Consider the following 24,300-nt stretch of genomic DNA (forward strand, 5'->3'; position numbering starts at 1 on the left):
ATATAGGCTAAACCTATATATATATATATATATATATATATATAGGGTGAGGCATAACCCTAACATCAGTGAGGCAAGGAGAACCTCAAGGCGGGCCTCAACCATGTTGAGGCGCAAGCCTCATAAAAAAGAACTCGAGGCGTAAGTCTCGAGGAGTTTTTTATTAGAATTGCGCAAAGGCGAGCTTCGTATTGCGCAATTTTAAATAATGGTGGAGATTTGGGAGGGAGAAGAGAGACTGCCTCCCCTAGAGCCTATTCCTAAGGAGGAGCCGGGTAGGGGGTATGTGGAACGGCATGAGGGGGTCAGACATGAATGAAGAGGAGTTAAATTTAAGAGGAGAGTGGCAGAATTTGAAAAGGGAATGACTAATTATAATCCAAGGGGTGCTGAATTTGAAAGAAAAATATGATAATTTGATGAAAGGTTTGGATACGAGTGTAGAATGAATGATTAGGACACTTGAGGGGAATCACCCCCTTGGGCAATGGAAAATTATGGAGGAAACATGAGGAATGGAGGAGATCCGAGAATGAGGAAGCTGATGCCTATTTTTTAGGGAGATGATACCCATGGGTGATCTACAAAGTGGAAATGTACTTTATCGTCCATAAGTTGATGAAGGAGGAGAGACTGAAGGCAGTCGGGATGTGCTTGGAAGGGAAAGTTTTAGCATGGTACTAATGGAGGGATACTAGTAACCCATACGGACCTGGATGAAATTTAAGGATTGCTTGTTGGAACGTTTCCTAAACAGCAAGGGAGGAGACTTCTATGAGCAGTTCTTCGCCCTAATGCAGGAAGGTACGGTGGAGGAATACCATGAGCAGTTTGAGCAACTGACCAACCAACTGGACCAACCTTTGGAGATTGTACTAGAGAGGAACTTTATGAAACGGCTCAAACCAAAGATTCGAGCAGCAATTAGATTGATGAGGCCTTGTGATTTAGGAGAAGCTATGAAGCAAGTTCAGTTAGTGGAGGATTAGAGGCACCTAGAGAGAGGGATTGGAGGCAACAACTCATGAGGTTCATACAGGATGACCATCACCTTTTTGACATCACTCTCAGGGAGACCGTGAAGGAAAAGATTGTAGGAGGAAAACCTGGGGAAAACTTCAAGAAACTCACATAAACAGAGCTAGGGAGAAGAGGAAGAAGGGGTTGTGCTTCAAATGTGAGGAGAGGAATACACCGGGGCATAGATGTAAGGACTGAACTCTTCAAGTTCTCACCGTTTGTGATGACGAAGAAGTTGAGGAGGGAGCTGTCTTTCCACCTTGCAGACAATGTGGGTCTTTGGGATGGGGGTATTGCTAGACATGTCCAGCGGATAGGATCCACTTGTTGAGGTGGAACAGTTACACCTGCTTAGGCTGAATAGGCATCTACCTATTTAATTAGGTGGGGCACAACAACATTTAAGAGCATTGAAGAGGAAATTAAAGAGAAGTATTAGAGGGAAATTCAAATTAAGGGGGTTGTTTGGGTAATTTACATTTTTTTAACTGTTTTATATAAGATTAGAAACCTAGTGTTAGGGAAGCTGGTGTTTTCTGAAATTTGGAGAGTTCTTTGGAGGATTTGTTTGGGCTCTAACTACATCTGGAGATTTGAGAGAGTCGAATCCTCCTCTCTAATTGAGGATCCCTTGTATCTTGTTGTTTTTCTTTCATCTATTATTAGTAAAAAAAAATTATTGTTAGTATTTTCACAAAATTCTTCTTATATTTTGGTTCGAACCTTGCTAAAATTCAAATTCAACCAAGGGAAGTCACTTTCTATTAGAGTATTTCCTATCACATAACTCTCTCCCATAATCTTAAAGTATAACACATCAACTTAATTCCTCTATAATTCGTACAATCTTGTGCATCACCTCTCTTCTTAAAAATAAGAATCAACACTCATTCTCCACACATCTGACATCTTTTTGGTCTTCAAAATAATATTAAAAAGTATAGAAAGCCAAAAAATTCCTTCATCTCCTAAGCATTTCCACACCTCTATTGGAATATCACCAGGTCCAACAGTTTTTCCACATTTCATTTTCTTTAAAGTCTCTCTAACTTTAGTTTTACTAATACACCGATAAAAGCAAAAATCTATATTTTCATTTAGACTGCTAAGGTCACTAAAGTCAATCATATTTTTATAACCTTTATTAAAAGTTTTAGCAAAATATCTCATCCACCTATGTTGAATATCATCTTCTTAAAAAAAGTACTTTTTATTTTCATCTTTAATGCACTTTACTTGAACTAAATCCAAACTACTCATATCTCTTTATTTGGCTAACTTATACATATATCTTTCGCCCTCTTTAGTATCTAATATATTATATAAATTATTGAAAAAAAAATATTTGCATCACAGATTGCTTTCTTAGACTTCTTATCGGCCTCTTTATATCATTCCTAATTTTCAAAGTTTTTTATATTCAAACCAATTTTTATAACAAAGCTTTTTATTTTTAATCATTTCTTACAAAATTTGATTTCACCACCAACTATTTTTATTGTTATGAGCTTTCCTCTTGATACTCCAAGCACATCCTTCGCAACATTCTTAATATTACTAGCTACTTTTTCTCACATAACATTAGCTACATCATGCACAGACAAAATCTTAATATCTCGAATATTACTTACAAAAATATTTCTATTAGTGTTCTTTAAATGCCCCAATCTAATCCTAGAATAATGATTATTTTTTTTTCATATTCTGCCTCTTCATCTTAAAGTCCAAAACTAATGAGTGATATTGGATACACAAACTTTCACTCGGAAAACTTTATAATCTTAGCAAAATTCTTTGATGAATTTGCAAAGGATAGTTACACATTTTATGGTGCTCTTGCATGGAACACTTGAATATTTCTTGGTATGCTTCCACGAAACACTTGCACTTTTCTTGATGCATTTACACGATGCACCTGCATACATACTTAGTGAGCCAGCAACCCCATTAATATATTTGCATGTCTTTCAATGCATTTGCACAATGCATTACTACATTCTCATTATACTCACACTATACATTTGGAAACGTGCACACAAAATTGCATTAATTGATTTGACACATCACACACACGTTAACGAAATGGTTATGCAACTCGTGACATGTAATAGTCACTACTTTTATTTTATTTAGAAAGTTTTCATACATGGATTTGTTCACAAAACGTATACAAATTCCCTAATATGCACGTTGCTTAGGATACTTGTGCAACATATGATATGCGATAAGTTTGACCATTTTGCTTTGTTTTAAAGCCCTCCACATAAGCGCAACTATTTGAAATATGTAGGGGTCCAAAATAGTAGTTGTTCAGGTGAATATGTTGTCCTCAGAATGTGCGCTTGACTTTTTATTATTAGTTTATTACTGTTCATATTATATCTACTCGTGCGTATATTGTAGATCAAGGTGCAAATTTTATAAGTCAAAATCTTTTATGTATTTTTCAAGAGGACAAGATTTGTTTATATTTGGCTTGTATTCTTACTCAGATGGGCCCCATAGGGAGTGATATTTCCTCTTATAAATAAATGATTGCCTTAGTTCATTTTTATATTAAGTTCAACTCACCAAGTAAGTTTTTAAAGGTTCCATGTATTCATAAAAGTTCTTAAAAATAGTGAGGGGTTTTATGCTCTCAAGCGAGCTCTCAATTTCATTACATGTCCTTTTGCTCATTAGCAAGCTTTTAAATTCATCGCAAGTCCCCTGTAAATCTAGTTTCAATCCAATGTTTGTGTTCAATTATGATACTTGCATTTCAATTGACGCAATGCGTATTGCATTTAGAGGGTTTGATTTTTCTTATTTTGCAATTTCACAATTGAATTATTCATTTTTTGTAACATTATTAAGTCCAGAAAGTTCATTTTAATTTTTTCATTGCATGTTAGTTCACTAAGACTTTCAACAGCCCTTCGAAGTCTCCCCCACATAAGCAATGCCTTCAGGAGTAAGAAGCCTCCCACCTTGGCTAAAAAAGCATGAATATCCTTAGCCATCGCAGTCGAGGGGTCTTCTCTCCTATCACATCAAGAAAGATGTGTATAACTTTATGTACCTATTTGAAGTTTGAAATATTTTTCCTCCACATAGGAACAACATACATGATTATATAAATTTGAATTTTTTTCGGTGCTAACAAAAGCACGAGAGGGCTCCGCTATGTTGTAAGCATCGCCAATGAGTTTCTCGTGTCCTGCTAAGAAATCGTGCACATGTTTTGCTTGTTGTGCTAAGCACGCTACGATCTGGATTTCGAGTATTTTAAGTTATTGCGAACTTTATTCCTTCACGCATGAGGCAATGATGACAACGATGGGGTGAGATGAGTTGAAGATGAATTTACAAATACTATTATTTTTTTGTTTTCTCGTTTTAGAGAGAGAAAGGGGAAGATAGATAGAAAGAAAGAGAGACAAAGATGAGAGAAAGTGACAAAAAGGAGAAAGAAGGATGAGAGAGAGAGAGAGAGAGAGAGAGAGAGAGAGAGAGAGGAGAAGAAGAAGAAAGAGAGAAGAAAAGGGATGAGAAGCTAACAATGACAAGTAGGCTAGAGGGATTGGAGAACATGAGAACAAAAGAGTAAGTGAATGGGCAAGGGTCACATGAGAGAGAGAGAGAGAGAGAGAGAGAGAGAGAGAGAGAGAATGCATGTGGAAGAGGCCTTTGTGTGCAAGTATGGAATAAATGAGAGAGTTGTTTGCACAGGTATGGCCACGAGTACGAGGAATGAGAGAGGTGAGGAGTTTTGACCTCTTTTTATTTTTAAAATAATAAAAATTATTATTTTTTTGCAAAACTCTCTTTGACCGTACATGTTGAAATCATGTCATCATCTCGTGAAAGAATGGATTTTCGAATTTCCCTTATGCAGCAACCCAAGTAATATGGGTGTATATTTAAGCTATTGTCTCAAACCCGTTGCTGCAGTCCATTTGTCAAACGGACATCGCTCGAGTGATTTTGACATTTGGTCAATACACTTCGAACAACATTTGCGTGACGTAGCGTCTGTCACTTGTCATTCTCGTCGTATTTGATCGGGTTGACATCGAAACACCTATCATGGTCAACAACTATATTTACCTGACATCAAATATTTAAAGTTTTGGAACCAGCTAAACTGAACACTAATGCTAACTTCAAGAACTTCGTAATGAAAAGAATTTGTCACCGAATCTTCAGAATATACAAAATTAGGTAGATTCAAGGGTAGATTCAAGGGTAAAAATGCCATAGGTTGAAAAACTAAACGTACAAGTGCAAACTGAAATGCCACATAGTTGAAAGAAAAACATCTTTCTCATGGAAAGAAAATTTTCAAGTTCTAAAAATGATTTAAAAAAGGTTTCATAAAATAAACTGGTGCATGCTTCCATATTCACAGATCCCATAATCATGTCGATGATTTCTGAAAAATAAACTAACATAATGAGTGCAATTTCTATGTGTTCCATCATTTAAGTTCAGCCTATATTTCATATTCTTTAATATTCTTCATGTTACATGATTTCCGCTATACCCAAGATAAATTCATAATATTATTTTAAGTTTGTAAGAAAAACATTCATCAAGTTAAGATGATTCAAGAAAACATAGCAATCATAAATGAGCTTCCATTATATATCATCTTACTCAATGGCACGAGCTGTTCCAAGAGCAATTCTAACTCGAGTGTCCCAGGTCAATGGATTGCAGTAATCATCTGATAAATGCAAATAATCATGAAGGGAACCATTTCTTTCATATTCATACACCAATAGATTGAAACCAGACTCTGAGCAGAAACCAACTAGTTCAGAAATATTAGGATGGTGCAGCCTGGAGATGCCAGAAATCACTTCCACAAAATCAAGGCTAGGTGAGTCCACTTTCTTAACAGCCAAAACCTAGAAAGAAAAACTAACCAGCATTACTACCAAATAAATGAAAATGAAAAAAAGCCATGCATTCAAAATCTGCAATTTATGTTTGATATCAATATTCTAGATAAAATCAATTCAAATAAAAGAAATCTGGCCAATTTAGTGGCATGTGAACCTTTGCAGATCTGCATATAGTAAACTTAACCAACTTGACCACAGGCATCTACATGCAAGGCAGATGCATTCAATGTTCACGAAAAAAGCATTCTCCAATATAATTTGTTGAGTCTTATGGGTTAGAATAGCTCATGTTATTTACTAAACATCTGAGTAAAAAATAAAAAAAACTAACATGTCAGATCCTCCCAACCGTCACCACAAATGTATGATTTCAGCATAGCTGGTTGATGGGTGGACTGCTGATAAGGTGGTCTAAACTGCCTTCCTCTCCATTCATAGGGCACCACCCCAGATTGCTGCCATCATTATTGGTAGAATCTACCAGCGTACAAGATTAATCCACAATTGGCAACCCCTAAAGTCAAGTCTTCTGGCCAATTAAAAACCTTCTCCATCCCAAAAGGCATAGAAGAATCGATCCCATCATTGCTAAGTTTCTATTGATTAGCTGTTTGTACAATGGTTTGCAAGTTGTTGCTGGGAAGACCACCAAGACTTAGTTGTCTGGTGGGATCAATGTGATTCCTCTATCAATCACAACGCCTTTAGATCTGGTTATTCCAATTTTTTAGATTCACAGGAAAGTAGGAAACATCAAATTTTTAGTTCCATCATCAAGAATAAGCATTAGGTAAAAAATATGAACCTCCTCAGTCCTCCCTAAAGGGTGGGAGGTGTGGATGGATCAAATTCTGAATATATGGCTATAAAATTACACAAACTAAAAATGAACTTTATTAATTATAACTAGCGTATGCACGATCCCACAATGAAAATCAGCTCAAATATTTACTTATAAAAAATTACAATTCCGTTATTTTGTCTACATAATGATAGTATTAGCTCATCAACAAGCAAGAGACTTAGGAAATGATGAATTTAGGATGAACACTCATAAACAGTTGGCACAACCCAATCAAACCCAACAGATTAGGCCAACATCCTTTTCCATGCTGAACTAAATTAACCCTTCATAAAATTTGCTGAATTCAGTTCACGGTCCCTACCATTTCATGGAATTTATTAGATTTTAATTGAAAAAAAAAAATCAAATCTTAATTTGGTAGAGGGGACTTAAACAAGCAACTACAATCCAAAATCCAAAAGTTCTACTACTTGAGCTAAATTATTTTTTAACTGGAACTCAAGGACACATCTCACCACAAATATACATGCATTAGTATTATTTTCAATTTCTCAAGTAGATGGTGTGGCAATACTCTTATGGCACCTGACTTTCGACTCCTACAAAAGCACATCATTTGCACATGGTTGATAGGTTTTTGATTGGCTACTAGTGGAATAATCATTCTTGATGCTGTCAATTGGGTCCACTCCTTTGAATTATGGATAACCTATTAGGTATGGTATGTTTCCCACCATTGGGGCAGCAGTCCCCTTGTCTTGTCTACACCTCATCTCAACTCTTCTTTCAAAAACTACTTTATCACTTTGAACATCACTCTCGCACCATTCTTCAGCTTCTAACATGTTTGATTTTCTTCTCCCGTCCCCTTATCCTATTTTAACCACTTCCTCCTTCCATTGGAGATTCTTTATTTGAGCATACTCTAAATTTTCTTTGCTAGAATCTCCTTTAATTGGTCTCCATCGCGAACTACTTAGATGATGGTTACAACCCTTGCACGCACCATTTCAAACTAATATCCTCCATAATGGCATGATAACTTCTAGTTTTGCAAACACTGGAGAAGCCTGGAGTGATTTCCCATTGGGCTTTTCCCTCTGATATGTTTTGGAAGTAAAAATAGTAAGGTAGCTAGTAGAAAAATTATAGGAATTTGAAGATAGTGGCTGATTTTGATTAATACTTCAACAATAACAAAAGATACAATTGATCTACAATTTAAAAGGTAGATCAGCTCTCCCATAAATCCTAGACGTTGCTAGGAAAGTCACCAAACGAAAAGCTACTGCTGAAATAAATTGCATAATATCCTGATGCATGTCTCCACCACAAATGACCTGCTGAAGTCAGGAAATGTTAACACTGGCATGCTGGTCGTGGATTTCTTCAGCTGCTCAAAATTAAACTGTCATTTTTCAGCTGCTCAATCAATGACCATGCTATCATGCCATAGTCTCCCACAAACTTTCGATAGTACCCGGTGAGGCCTAAGAACTCTCTCAACTCCCTTAGGTTCTTAGGTAAAGGCTAATCTAGCATAGCCTTAATCTTGGACTGGTCTAGTGCTATCCCTGGTTGGCTCACCACTTGTCCCAGTTACTCCACCTGTGGTTGTGCAAAAGTACATTTCTTCAAATTGGCATGCAACTGGTGCTACCTTAAAGTCTCCAATACAGTCCTCAGGTGACCCACATGCTCTGCCTCCGTACAATTGTAGATCAAGATATCATCAAAAAATACCAAGACAAACTTTCTAAGATAAAGTTGAAAATCAAATTCATGAGAGACTGAAAAGTGGTTGGCATTCATAAGGTCGAAAGACATCACCAAAAACTCGTAGTGACCCTCATGAGTTCTGAAATCTGTCTTGTGCACATCTCCTGGCTTCATTATAATCTGATGGTATCCTGACTTCAGGTCAATCTTCGAGAAAATGATTATTCCAAACAACTCATCTAGCAGATCATCAATTACAAGAATAAGAAACTTGTCCAGCACAGTTTCCTTGTTCAAGAACATGTAATCCACGCAAAACCTTTAATTGCCATCATTCTTTCTCACTAGTACCATGGTGCTGAAAAAATGACTCACACTGAGCCTGATAATTCATGCATCAAGCATCTCTTTGATGAGCATCTCGATCTCATCCTTTTGAATATATGGGTACCAATATGTCAGACACCAATAAAAGACACTCCCTCCTTCAAGGTAATGGCATACTCGTGCTCCCAAGTCGACGGTAATCCATTATGATGCTAAAAGACCTCAAAGAATTGTTGCAGAAGCTGTTGTACACAATCAGGGACCTCGACCGGCTTTGAGTCTCGATTCTCCTCTAGGCTCTACAACTCCACCAAGTAGTTGTGCCCTGCTCCCTGTAGCACCTTAACCATGGTTTTGTGTGAAATCATGGTTCTACATAGGTTAACATCTCCTCGCAACACCACCTTCTTCCCCTCTACATGAATCTCCATAGTTAGATATTTTCAGTCCACCTTCGTCTCCCCGATCGTTTATAACCACTTTATCCCTAAGATCATATTAATGCTCCCCAAATCCAAGGGAAAAAAATCCTCCACTAACTGAGTGTCAGCACCACTCCCCTGCATATCCCGTACTCCTCTCCACCTTTCTTGTTACAATTATAACTCCAAAGCTCCATGTATCTATCAACTTCAATCTCAACTGGTCCAAGATCTAATTTGAGATGAAGTTATGAGTAGCCATGTTATCCACCAAGACTACCAGTGGCTACTCCCTGCTCTGCCCCCTCACCTTCATGGTGTGACTTGGAGCAAATCCCGCCAATGAATTTACGAACACTTTCGCCACGTCCAGGTGTAAGTGTTCCTCTCCTTTTCCTTCCTCCACTAGATTCTCATTACCAGTCTCCTCCTCTTCACAAACCATAAGAACCTAGAGTGTGCAGTACTTGCACCGATGGCCTAGTGCATACTTCTCATCACAGCGAAAGGCATTTCGTTCTCTTGTCCTGCACCTTTGCTTCTGTGAGGCGCTTGTAGTTGGCCCCAAGGCCAACTCCCCCACTCTTCTCCCTCTGTGTCTCCCGCTAAAATGACACTATTTGGGTCCTCGTTACAAGTGAAGTCTAGGAACTTTTGTAAGAGCCTCCCGCAACTCCGCTCTTACTGCTCCTCTCCATCTGTCTCCGATCCTCCGCTGTTTGGGCTAACTCCATCATCTCCTTTAACCCTCTTGGTCTCATCAAACGGAGGTCCGCTCGTATGTCGGGCTTTGGACCCTTCATTAAATTTCCCTCCAACATCGCCACCAAAATTCCCCTCAACCTCCTCGATAGTAACTCGAATCTCTCCATGTACTCCATGACAGATCCCTCCTAATTCAAGGCAAGGAAATGCACGTATGTCTCCTTCGCGAATGGCTCGAAAACGTTTGAACAAGCAATCTTTAAACTCATCCCACAAACATATCAAATATCTCGCCTCCCTCTACTAGAATGAAGCGAGGGCTTTTCACTTGATGTAGGCAAAGGGGGGGTCAATTCATGTCCAAAATAAATCAATTTTGACCTCCCTCGAGTCTACAAGCTCAATCAAAATTGAGCTGAAATTTTAGCTCATTTATGAGCTGGTCTTTAGTTCACTTATTGAACTAAGAGTTAGCTCATTATTAGCTAACATTTTAGTTCATAGTTATCTTTTTATTAATGTAATTTTTAATGTTTTAATTATGTTTATCTCTTGGAATTCCAAACCGGCTTTTGGAATTCCAAGATATGTTATTTCTCATGTGTGGCTCCTTGGCTTCCACCATGAGCTTTAGTTTTTTGTGCCTTTGCCCCTTGGAATTCCGGCCGGCTGCTGGTTTTCCGAGCCTGGGATGTTTCCCGTGGCTGTGGCACCTTGGTTCCGTGCGGCCTCCTTGTCTCCCGCAGCTGCTCCTTCGGTTCCTGGGCTTGGGCGATTTTCCGTGATTAGCATGGGGGGATTTTCATGCTTGTGATGTTTAGGTTCTTGTGAAAATTAATGTTGGTGTCCTTTTGTATTCCCCTTTCATACCTATAAATATGAGGGGCATGTAATGTTTGAAATAGTGAATGTTATGTGATTTTTAGAATTTACCTGCGGGTTATTGGAAAAGCTTGCAAGCTTTGTCCGTCTTCTTTCTCATCCCCTCCGAAAATCTTGTGAGCTCTTTCCAACCTTTCGTCTCGGCTTCTAATCTCTTTCGTCTCTCCGCAAGTGCCACTCCATCTGTATCTTTCGTCTCTAAGTAAAGCAACTTTAGGGTGTCTTTGATTTCGAGTCAAAAGTTGTAATCCGTCGTTGTTTGTAATGTTTTAAAAATTTCTTCTTTTTAGTTTAATTTGAAATGTATGAGTTTGTTCTTCCTCATCTTAGTCGCATCATTCGTGATTTAGTGGGTCGTCGGTTAAGGAAAAATCTCTCATGTGGGCGAGGGGTACAGGCCCCCTATATTTCTTGCCCCCACCATCACTCCAAGACATAACCCTTCAGTAGAAAGCTTCTCCACCTCTCTCCACCTGTTCACCGTAACAAACCTCTCTACCTGATATACCCACACATGGGCATCCTCCCCTTCGAACACCGGCATCTTCCACTTTATCACCTTCACATCTCCACCACAACTTCCTCTCCCGCCAATGGTTCCCCCCAAATATCGAGCGTGGGAATCTCACATTTCTTCGATCCGCCTCCCATTATCCAATCCCCATGGCTCGGTTCATCCACCTCCTCCGGTTGTCCACTCTTGCCCACACGGTCTCTCTATAGTGGTCGGTCGCCCAACTACCTCCATCATAAAACTCCTCCACAAAACTCCCTTATTGTTGTCCCCCCATCCGACAACCCTATTTTCTTCCCCTTCTCGGAGCCCTAGGAGGTGGCTCTTGATGAAAAGAACTCTCTTCATCGAACTCTTCCCATCCGATCTATTTCTCTTTAGATTTAGACAAGTGAATCCCGACCAAATGGTGGTGAGGGTTAGTCATATGAACCATCAGTGGAATTTTTAATTGCATCTCAATGAGCTTCTTCATCATCTCCTCCAACCCACCAAATTGGCTCTCCATATGATTCTCCATGGTTGAAAATCTTCTTTCGATGGTTGATAATTTCTCCTCAACCCCAGATTTGAATTGCTCCATTTCTCCTTCCAACGCATCCACCTTTGCTGCAATTGTCTCCAAAAAGATTTTGCTTTGATACCAATTTTATGTGTTTTGGAAGTAAAAAAAGCAAGATAACAAGTAGAAAATTGTAGGAATTTGAAGATAGGGACGGATTTTGATTAATATTTCAACAATAATTAAAGATACTGTAAAACCCGAAAATCCTATTTTAGGCATCGCACGCTTTTTAAAGCGCCGCGACGAATTTTTAAGTAAAATTTTCAAGGTTATCGGAATGCAACGAAATTAATTTTAGAAAATTCTATGCGAAATTCTGATCGTTTTGGTATATAGAAGTTATACCGATAAAAATGAAAGAATTTGAGAAATTTTGGAAGATTTAGAAACTAGGGTTTTTGACCTAAAACCTTAATTTTGTAGGACACCTTTATGAAAATGATTCCTAAGGGTTTAGGAAGTGTTTTTAAAGAAAAATTTTAAGTTTTTAGCGAAAACTTTATTTTCTTAATTTTTAGGATTATTTTAATCCGAAAATTATTATTTTATTATTATTATATGTTAATGATCAATTTAGAATCAATGTTTGGATGAAATAGAAGATTTATGAATTTTCAAAATTTAGGTATTTTATTAATCCGAAAATAAATATTTATTTAATTAAATATTTATTAAATGTCGTATAAAAAAAAACGTTAAGGAAATATGATTGGTTTAATGATATGTCTTTTTGGAAACATCTATAGGTTCTAATCGTTAAGGAGGAAAGACCTTGTTGAAGCGACGAATTGTGCTTAAATTTGAGGTAGGTGTTCAGAAACAGTTAAAATTATAAATGCTTTAATTCTTTAGTTCATTTATAATTCATGTTTTTATTCAATTGAATTATGTTTTAAATTCAGTAACTTTTAAGTTTATGTCTTTTATTTGATTTCATCTTTTGTTATGCATACGAATCATATAAAGGGACATATTTGGGCATGAAATTTATATGAAAGTTTATGAAAGAAATTTTATTAAAAAAAGAAAGAATTAAGGGAATAGTAACCTTTCATGTTTGCATGTTGATCCGGATGTACCCAAATGGTAAAGGAGCTCTTACGAGCATTGGTAAAGGAAGGTTCTTATGAACCTATGGTAAAGGAAAGTTCTTATGAACTTATGGTAAAGGAATTTGGCCACTATTTGACTGCGTACCTGATCAGTACGAAATGGGGTACATTCGGGACGGGTGATTCATTAAGCATACATACTCTGCACTTTGCATTTCATATGAATAAGATTAAGAAAAGAAAGGAAAGGAAATGTTTATGTAAAAGAGAATGTTATTGCTTTAAGACATGTTTAAAGAATCAGTTTCTAATTAAAATAGTTTTATTTCAGCAATTATAAAGTTAATTGTATTATGAACTACCTGCTGGGCTTTAGCTCATTCCTCGTTTTGGAAATCTTTTTCAGGAGAAAAGTAATGGCTGCACGACGACCTTACATGTATCGTCGTAGGGGACCTCAGGATGAAAGGTTCCATTTATTTTATGTTTTAAGTCTAAGGTTTGAGTTAGTATCTGAGTATGAACAGTATGTAGAGTTTATGTAATGTTGACTCAAAAGTTTTTATTGGTATTGAGATAATCTGAACTGTTTGGGACTATCTGTATTTGATGTTGTTTTAGTGGCTCTTTCTTATTTATAGATGATATTTATGTATTGATGCTAATTCTATAATGAATTTGATTTATGTTTCTTATGCTCTTCCGTACGACCTTTTGCTCCCGCCCCGTTAACTCGGGCTAGCCGGGTCGGGTCGTGACAGATACAATTGATATACAATTTGAAAGGTAGATCAGCTCTACCACAAATCCTAAATGTTGTTAAGAAACTCATCAAGAGAAAAGCTATAGCATAAATAAATTGCATAATAAAAAATAATAACATAGTTATCCTTGAATAGGCTCTCCTACTTCCCTCCAAAATCAGCCCCCTTTCCTTAATTAATATCCTCTCAAATTTGAATTAGAAATTGGAATTCTTTCCCTCAATAATTCATTCTCAATTATAATTAAAAGTTTCCTAAATAACTTTCCCTAGATTCCTCCTCCTTACATAATGAATTATAGCTTTGTTGGGCTCCACCCGGGCTGTCGAAATTTCATCGAGTTCCGCCCAATCAAGGGGCTGGTTCGGCCTCTGCTGAATTGGTGGTTGGTTGGGTTGGTCCTTCCTAGTTAAGGTCGATGTGATGCGGACATCGGCACGAAAATCTGGCGCATCTATCACAGGAGGCGTTGTAAATCGACGGCTCTGATTTAAGTTGTCATTTATGAATTATTTTCTACATTTTAGTTTCTATTTTATGTTATTTCCTATTTTACCCCTAGGTTAATTTATTTGAGTGTTGTGGCCCAAGGGGCAATTTTGTAATTTTTTTTAATCAAGCCAGTGGCAGTGGAGGTGGAGGTCGGCCTATTGATAGGAACCTGAAGCTGTTTCAGGATATGAAACCTCCACTGTTTTCAGGTGGCAGACCTATAGAAGCAGAAGACTGGCTGATGCGGATTGAGAAAATCCTGGAGGGCATGTCTTGCCCTGAGGAAAGGAGGGTGACATTGGCTGCTTATGCATTTGATGGCGAGGCTGAGAGGTGGTGGAGAAGTCAGTTAGAACAAATTTTTGGAGGAAGACCAAGCAGCCAAGTCGAATGGGAGGAGTTTGTGAAGGTATTCAGAGATTGGTATGTACCTAAGTCAGCCAGGAGACAGATGCAGGACAAGTTCAACAGAATGGTTCAGGGAGACCGATCTGTTTCTCAGTACGAGGCAGAGTTCAGGATGTTATCCAGGTATGCCCCACACCTGATACCTGATGTTGAGGAGAAGTGCAACAGATTTCTGAATGGATTAAAAGATGTGATTAGACAGCCTCTCATTCCTTTTGGAATTGAGGATTACTCTGTCTTAGTGGAGAGAGAAAGAAGGATAGGTCTTCGGAAGAGTCCAAGGCTCGCGGTTTCTATCATTTTTATTTTCTATCTTTCGTTTTATATTTGTTTTGTTTTATTCCTTCTTATCGCTCCCCGTGGCCATTTTCATATTCTTCCTCCTCCCACAACCTCACGAACCAAGCTCCTTACCGAGCTCTCCAAAAGCCACCGGCCACCTCACCCATCATGCCGTCGGCTCCACCTCATTAGCCGCCGGCCGAACCTTCCTCTCCACCCCCTTTTGGATTTCCTAATTTGGTTGAGTTAATTTAAGGATTAATTTGAATTTGAAATTATTCAAATTCAAATTTCAAATTCTTTCCTAATTTGGTTCATCTATTTTAGGAAAGTACTTAATTTAAATCAATTTGAATTTTAAATTCAAATTGGATTTATGTCATTACTTTCCTAACTCATTAAACCAAATTATGAAGCCTTGAATACTCTCATCAAAACCTCCTTTGCCCATGCATGCCGCCGGCCCCCATGTGAGCCACGTAGGATCTATTTCCTAAGTGTTTCATAAACCCATTTAGAAATATTTTAAATTATTTCTTCCTTTTGTCTGTGGCCGAACTCCCCAAGACCCAGACTTTCAGTTCAAATTGGATTTAATGCAATGCTTTCCTAATTCCAATTTCCAAATCCGGTTTCCTTAATTAATCACGTTAACAACTCCTTGGCCCACTAAAGCCGCTGCCTCCCTTTTCTATGGCTTAGATTAGGAAATTTTTTTTTTCTAATCACCTTTTTTCTTTAAGACTATAACAGACGAAATTTTTTGGAGCCAAGCATTGAAGTTTTCCTTAAATTCTGGCAATGGAATTAGGAAATAAATTATTCTAAAATATTTTCCTTGATTCAAATCCCGTTGGCCTAGCTCTCTCTCACCGAATTCCAATAATCCTAAGCCTAATAACTGCTGTTTGGAAAGATCAAACTCCTGTCCAGCAGTTTTTTTCTACCCGAAATTCTCCTCTGTCATATCCAGCCAATGGTTTTCTTAAACCTAAGCCATACAGCTTGCTGTCCACCTATGCCAGCAAAGATACCCTGCTGTCCAACACTGTGGAAGACCTCGATTTGCTGTTAATTTCCCCACAGCTGACCACGAGATTCACCAAAATTCTACAGCCTTATTTTGTCATCTGTTCTCCCTATTTCCTAAGCTCAAAACTCTGAGAATTCTCACAGATTTTGGGAAGAAAATCTGAGAATTTCCAAATTCTTCATTCTCCCTTGCAAAGCAATTTTTCGTTCTACATCACGATGATTATAGAGTTAAATGCAAGTTTGAATTTCTTGTTTCTCTTAGGGGTTGTTTTATTGGCTAAAAAAAGAACGCAATGTAAAAGGAATACTTTAGAGTTGTTTGGATGAGTGTAAAGTAAATTTAGGTGAATAATTATTTTGTTTGGTTTAAATAAAATGAATGTAGTATAAAGTTTAAAGATGGTGGCAACCAACGGTTGGCGGCAGCGGAATACAACGGAGGAAAGTGACAATTGGTTGTGGTCAGGGGTGGCGGCCGGTGGCGGCTGGCGGGGAGCGGAGCCAGGTGACGGCCACGGTGGTGGCCAAAGGTGGTGGTGGTCGGCGGCTGACGGCGAGTGGTTGTGGCAATAGCCTGTGGCAGAGGTCAGCAGCGTTGGTGGTCGGCTGCAGGTGTTGGTGGCCGACAAGGGTCAAGCGAGCTTGTTTGTGGTGTAAATTATTCTTGCACAAAACTGATCAAATTTGGTTTACCTCTAAACTAAACTAGAATGTTTTACACTAATTTACTTTACAATGAATTTTATAAAATTCCTACTTTTTGAATTTCATATTATGACATGATAAATATTTCTTATTATTTCTCAATAAATAAAAATAAAAATTCCACTGTTACCAAAAAAGTAACAATTAGAAGCTTTACCTTTCCAACCGCACATTTGGCCTTGTAAACATATCCAATGGACCCCTATCCAAGAAGATGATTAGTGCTAAAACCTCCAGTGGCTGACTGCAAATCTACCAATGACATAGCGCTGGCATTAACTGGCTCCAAGCTTCTTTTTGAATTAAATTTAATTTTGAAGTCATTTTCGCTAACTGAACTGTTCCTCTCAGAAGTGGGAGGCTTGGAATTAAATTTAATTTTGAACTCATTTTCACCAAAAGAGCTGCTCCGATCAGAACCTGAAGGCTTCAGACCCAAAGAAGTAGATCTTGGTAGGATATTCATATCAGCTGCTGCTGAGGATCCCATGAACTTAAAATCTGCCACAACATGATACAATCAGTGCTAGAATTCTGTAAGACTAAGATGATAAGAAGACAATTAAACTTTGCTTCTCATTCGTAACTTATTGTGAACTTTACCAAAGGATGAAAGGAAAATAAAAATAAAAAGGAAAAGTTTGTAATATGCCAAAAATTGCAGACAGAATGCAGTAATATTGGTAAAAGAGAGCGCATACTGATGTAGATGCACAGCATCATATATGGCTCGCCATCCAGTACTTCATAGAGAAAACCATATGAGACATATGATCACAGGCCCTTCACTATCAGTTGACCTCTCCAAAGTGTAATTGAGATGAAGGAATTGTCTCAATTTTCTAATTTTCTTACCTTTTACAACTGCTGCATAAAAATGGCAATTATGCCATTCAAAATCCCAGCATACCCAATGGCCAGGCAAAGAAGCTGACTGCAACCAATTAACTTAATGCATTGACCCATGCTGTTGATGACAACTTCACAGAGGAATTAAAGAATGTTGTTTTTTGCCAAATCATAAACTTTATAAAACCTAGATTTTCTACTGGCTAGGATTCTTAGGAACATTGGCAAGTATGATCATAGCTCAAATATTGAACATTGACCTCCACCATCACCAGCCACTACCGCCTGTCACCACCACCATTCGTCCACTCATCACCACTTGCCACCTATTGTCCCTTGGCCAACACCATCATTTTACTTTACATTACATTATATTCTTTTTATTTCAAGCCAAACAAAAAAAGTACTATCATGCATTCCTTTTATACTCATCCAAATAATTTCAAACATTTTAAATATACAATATTCTTTTTTTAGCAGACCAAATTGTCCCTAAGTATAGACATGACACGCATTTTATATAGTTTGGGAATATTGACATGGTGATGAAGGAGCTAGCTATTTCGGTGAGGCTTCAGTACATCGGATGCATTAATAAGATCAGGGAGTAAGCAGTTTTGGTGAGGCTTTGGCAAGTTGAATGAGAGACACTAACTCAAGACAAAAAATTTATTTTAGCAAACAATGGTTGGCTATCCTTTTGACTCCTTTTAATTTTTAATAATAAATTTTCATGATTAATACTCAATTTTATAATTTAATATAATTATGTGTATTAACCTCATTTAAAAAATTCTTTTTTATAAACTATAACATAACTGTTTTTTATTGTAGTACAACAAAATATTATTAATTATTAGCATAACATCTTACATTGTTAATACTTCCAAAAAAAAATTACTCCTACAAAATGAATCAATTGTAATGGTTAAGGTTTCAATTTAATCAATTGTGCATGGTTAAGGCTTCCCACCCTTTTCACTTATTGTTTTAAAACTGAAATGTCAACCAATGCCAACAAGAAGCCAATGAAGAAGTCAAAGGAGAAGGAGAAGGCAGCTGGAAGGTGCTAACGGTGAAGAAACCTGTTAAGGAGAAGCCCAAGGCAAAGAAGGTCCTAACCACTAAAGAGGAAGGCGCCCAAACCAACAAGAAAAGAGAAGAAGGACATGAAAGAACTGGAGACAAAATGTTTGATTTTTAAGCCTAAAAAAATTAATGGCTCAATATTGCTTCAAAATTCTACTTTTCTTTTCTCAAGACCTAAAATGTCATTTAAAAGTCAAGGTACTTTCATAAAAAGAATTAAATAGTCAGCGATTCTGATGGACAGGCAGTTGAGCCGCTGGGTCCCACTAGGGGTAAGAAGAGAAAGATGGAACTGTTTAGGAAAGTTTTAATTACAATTGGGAGAGAATTAATTAGGGAAATAAATCTAATTTGAATTCAAATTTGAGAGGGATTTATTTAGGGAAAGTTCAGGGGGGTTAATATTCATTGTGTAAAAAGGAATAAAATGGGAATTATTTAGGAAAGTTTTAAATAGAGTTGGGATGAAATTAGTTAAGAAAATAGATCTAATTTGAATTCAAATCTGAGAGGGGATTATTCAAGGAAAGAGGACAGATTTTGGAGGGAATTAGGGAGCCTATTTAAGACTAACTATGAGGTGATTTCAGATTATGCTTGATTTTGCTAGAATTAGTTTTGCATAGGTTGAGTGGGCTCTAACTGACGGCTAGGAATTTGGGAGAGCCAGATCTTTCTTTCCAATTGAAGATCAAACTATATCTTGTATTTTCCTTCTTAATTCTTTTAATAAAAAAGAATTCTTGTGCGTTCTTCTTCCTAAATTTCTTGTACAGTTCTCTGATTTTGCTGAAATTGCATCGACTTCCTATTAGATTCACAAAAAAAAAAAAAAAAAAGTTACTTGGGTGATTTTTAATAGAAAAGTTAACGTTATTAACTTAGAAGGATTTCCATAAATACCAACAATTAACTTAAGGACGAACTTGCACATTGAAAAGACACTAAGGATCTTAATGAAATGTATTTTAAAAAATGCAGACCAATGTGAAGCAGCTCATATATCTCTGGGACTCAGCATGAAATTTATCATAAATATTTTTTTAATCATAAATATGATATGGAGGCAAAATTGATTTGATTGTGATGGAAGGCATCCGGTGTCCCTTTGTATGATTCTGTCATAAAAAAATATAAATGACAGGACTAATCTTCTTAAAGATGATGCAACTATCCTATATCAATCAAGATAACTTACTGAAAGTCTGAACTGATTATGTTGTTATAAAGTCATTAGTTATAATAATAATAATCGTCAAATGTAAATTAGATTCATATAACCAATATAGAATTAAATATGATATTATGAAAACTTTGTTCAGGTGAAGTGCATTAAGGATGAAGATCAAAAAGTGATTTTGTTAAAAGAGGATATTCAACAAAGGTGGATGAGATATTTTGCTAAAATTTTCAATGAAGATTGTGAGAATACAATTGACTTTAGTGACCTTAGCATCTAAATGAAAATAAATTTTTTTGTTTTTGTCGGTGTATTTAGCAAAACAAAAGTTAGAGAGGCTTTAAAAAAAATTAAGTTTGGAAAAGTTGTTGTACCTGATGATATTCCAATAGAGATGTGCAAATACTTAGGAGATGAAGGAATTTCTTGATTTAATAAACTTTTTAATATTATTTTGAAGACTAAAAAGATGTCAGATGAGTGGAGAATAAGTGTGTTGATTCTTATTTTTAAAAATAATGGTGATGCACAAGATTTTGCGAATTATAGAGGAATTAAGTTAATGTGTCATACTTTAAAACTATGGGAGAGAGTTATGGAGCATAGGTTATGACGTGATACTAATGTTTCTCAAAATCAATTTAGATATATGCCGAGTAGGTTTACTAATGGAAGATATACATTTATTGAGAGGTTTAATGGAGAAGTATAGAGAGAACAAGGAGGGTCTACATATGATATTTATTGATTTAGAGAAAGCATATGATAAAGTTTCAAGAGAAGAGCTATCGAGAGTTCTAGAAAAGAAAGGGGTTAATAATGCTTATATTCAAAACATTAAGGATATATATGCAAGAGTTGTTACTTATGTTCAAACACAAGGTGGTTTGACAAAATATTTTACTGTTTGTGTTGGGTTACATCAAGGATCAACCTTAAGCCCATATATTTTTGCTTTAGTCATGGATGTTCTCACTAGACATTTACAAGAGATTGTACCCTAGTGTATGCTTTTTGCTGATGATATTCTTCTTGTTGATAAGACTAGAGAGGGAGTTGAATGTAAACTTGAATTATGGAGGTCAACGTTAGAGTCTAAAGGTTTTCAGTTGAGTAGATCTAATACCGAATATATGGAGTGTCATTTTAGTAATAAAAGATCTAATGGGGGATTGTTACTTTGGGCGATCAAGTCATTAATAAGAGTACACATTTTAAATATATTGGGTCCATTGTTCAAAGTGATAGTGAAATAGATAGGGATATTATTAGAAGAATTCAAGTTGGATGGTTGAAGTGGAGGAATGCATCATGCTTGTAGTGTGATAGAAAATTCCCCCTCAAACTTAAAGGAAAATTCTATAAGATGGTGGTGAGATCTACAATCTATGTTGCATTGATATGGATACGGCGACACGGATACGACACGATACGGATATAGGACACGTCAATTCTTAAAAATACAGGATACGGGTACGGCGCGGATACGGTAATATAATTTATAAATTATACACAAAAATTAAGAAAGCAATCACATAATAATATTTAAAATTACAAAAAAAAAAATGAAAGTAACATCATTTGTAGTCTTGTAGCTTATAATATCAAAATAAAAGTAAGCATTAAATGTCTAGTACAACAACAAAAGCATAAAAATAAATTGTCAAGCACATAAAGTTTCAACTATTCAATAGAAGGAATGATATGATTAACTTCTTGAGTGGTTTGTCTTTGAACTTCTATATCATCTTCAATAAATATCATAGCTTCTAATTCAGGCTCATCAAGTGAAAGATTAGCAATTTCTAATATTCTCATATCATCAAGAGACTTAAATCCATCTCAGAAATTGGAGAACCTCGCTCGCAATCGCAGGAGTAAATACGACGGGTCCTTTTTTCGGATATGCGTGTCCTTTTGAAATTAAATAGTATTTTAATTGGATACGGCAAAGACGTATCCGACATGTATCGGTGTCGTATTGGAGGTGTATCCGTGTATCTATGTATCAGATACAGCACGCCTTCATAAATAGGTGTATCGGTGCAACATAGCCTAAAATGCTTTATGGTGTAGAATGTTGGCCATAGAAAGAGAAGCATAATATTAAGTTAAGTGTTGCAGAGATGAGGATGCTTAAGTGGATGAGGGCTTTACTCTTAGAGACAAGATACAAAATTAGCATATACGTGAAAAGGTTTGAGTAGCTCCAGTAAAAGATAAGATTAGAGAGAGTCCCCTTAGATGGTTTGGTCACATAAAATGGCGGCCTTCTGATGACCCGATTAAGAAAGTAGATGTAGATTTGGCTTATGTTAACAAAGGTAGAGGTAAACTTAAAAAGACTTGGTTAGAAATTATTAGAAATGACCTTTTTTATTAGATTTAAATGCGGATTTAACTCCTAACAGAACAAAATGGAGAAAAAGGATTCATCAAGCCGACCTCACGTAGTGGGATAAAAGCTTGATTTTTTATTTTTTTTTTGGTCTATTCATTTATGACTAATGTTTCACTTTTCTCACCTTTTTATTTGCACAGCAACATCCTATACTACCTACATAAAGTTGGCTAACCCAAAAACATCACTATTCAGGCTTGAGTCAAGCTATGAATTGCGCTAGGTGGTACCTGGTGAAAAAATATAATTTAACATTTGAAAAAATGACTTCGGAAAGATCAAGGAATCAATAAGATAAGATGATGAAACTCTATTAGACCATTGGAGCTTTGTATTCTATAACAAATATTGCTAGCAGTTCAGGATTGACAATATAACTAACGTACCAACCGAGAAAGGAATATCAGCTTCAAATTTACTACGAGAATAGAAAAAGAAAGATATATTGAACTATCATATAAGAATCAATGATGATTTGATGAATGAAACTACAATGAAAAATACTTTTGCAGCACAGATAAAAAGTAAATAAACAAAATTGCAATAGTGCACGCATGAAGTAGATTAGAATCACAGCTGAAGTAGAAATTTCATATATGGAAAAACAATGGAGAAAATAACTTAAAAACACTAACGTGAGAAGTATGGTACCCTTATCATGGCTGACCAGAAGTGCAAATGATCTTCTCTGACTATCTGACTCATCAATATAGTGCAAAGAAGTTGCGGACTTCTTCTTCATTAGGGCCAATAAAAATACAATGATAAAAAGTACAGCTACTACTGCTCCACCAATGGCTAAGCCGTTTATAACTGATGATTTTTTCCCCACGGCTCCAGAAGATCGGTCATCATTATCATTGTTGTAGATATGATAATGGGGTGGTGCTCGTGAAGATGACCAAGAATTTCCACCAGCTCTTTCGAGGGATGGTGAATAGCAAAAGCAGATTGTCAAGACCACGTTAAGTAAATATGCCATCAACAAACTAATATGAGAAGGCGTTTATTCATCATTTTTAGGTGCACTTACTGGAGATTGCCAATCTTTTTAAATCCATCAGGAATCCAGCCAGTGAACTGGTTGTTCTGAATATTCCTGGACAACCATGCAAACAATTCAAGTAAATAGATTAAGTTATGCGTTAAAAAATATGAGTTACAGCTTCTAAAAAACATCCAAACAACAATGGATATGTAAAGCTAGCCGAGTATCATCCTAAACATAAAAAAGGCAATTTTCATTACACGGCATTCAAAAATCAAAACAATGTCACATGAAAGTATAACTATTTCTCACATTTTATCGAGTACTTGTGAATGAAAGCATCTCATGTGGAATTCTAAGTTTAAATTTCACACATGCTTGATCATGGATGAACTATATGCAGCTAGCAAATAAGTATATAAGATAAAATATTAGAGTTTCACAAATTTTCTACAAGGTTCCGCATAGTCCTCAGGTTTACTCTGATTCATTTGTAAGAACAATCTCCAATTATAGAAAGTTTTTCTATTAGAAAAATTCTCTTCGTTTAACACTCCCTCAAGCTATAATATATGTATTAGTTAGTTCCAGCTTGCTAAATAATCCAAAGAAACTAGAAGACCAAGAACTTTTGTAAAAATATCAGACACTTGTTATGAATTAGAGACATGATACGTGATAATCTTCTAAAACAGTAAAATATCTTGAATGGAATGAAAATCAACCTAAATGTATTTTCTCCCTTCATGAAATATAGGGTTATTAATAATGTAAACAACCGTGTCACGTGAAAACTAAACCCTTCTAAGAGAGTTTTTATCCCCATCATTTCACATACATAATGGGTCATAGTACTATATTCAACTTTAGCATTAGATCGACCTACAACAATTTGTTTCATATGTTTCTAACAAATCAGATCCTTTCCAACAAGAATCCAGTATTCATAGGTTGTTTATAGCCTTCAATGTGGCCAACGTTATCAGCATCACAGATGCTTCAACACAGCCTTGGTATTAAGCAACCCTTTTTAGAAGACTTTTTGATATATTTGAGCATTCGCAAATCAAGCTCCTAATATTTTTGCTTTCAATTTTGCAAGTGGCAACTTACAGCACCAATAGAAAAGGATATGTTAAGCCTAATGAAAGATAAATCAATTTGCCAACTAGAATTCAACATCAGATGATCAATGGGCTGGGCTAAT

At 36.4% G+C, this 24,300-nt stretch overlaps 1 protein-coding gene across 1 annotated transcript in view; it reads right to left on the minus strand.

The window, feature by feature from the left end:
• Window positions 1–23,204, minus strand: part of LOC110103865 (protein STRUBBELIG-RECEPTOR FAMILY 5-like) — a gene marked incomplete at its 5' end in the record, with an annotated part of 28,702 nt that extends 5,498 nt beyond the window's left edge. The window contains 4 exon segments of the mRNA XM_020832730.2: window positions 5,659–5,912; window positions 16,744–17,087; window positions 22,757–23,025; window positions 23,139–23,204. Coding sequence (XP_020688389.1) covers window positions 5,659–5,912; window positions 16,744–17,087; window positions 22,757–23,025; window positions 23,139–23,204 — 933 coding nt within the window.
• Between the last annotated feature and the right edge of the window lie 1,096 nt (window positions 23,205–24,300).

This window comes from Dendrobium catenatum, unplaced genomic scaffold (genome assembly GCF_001605985.2).
Source record: "Dendrobium catenatum unplaced genomic scaffold, ASM160598v2 fragScaff_scaffold_1706, whole genome shotgun sequence".
Classification (NCBI taxonomy): domain Eukaryota; kingdom Viridiplantae; phylum Streptophyta; class Magnoliopsida; order Asparagales; family Orchidaceae; genus Dendrobium; species Dendrobium catenatum.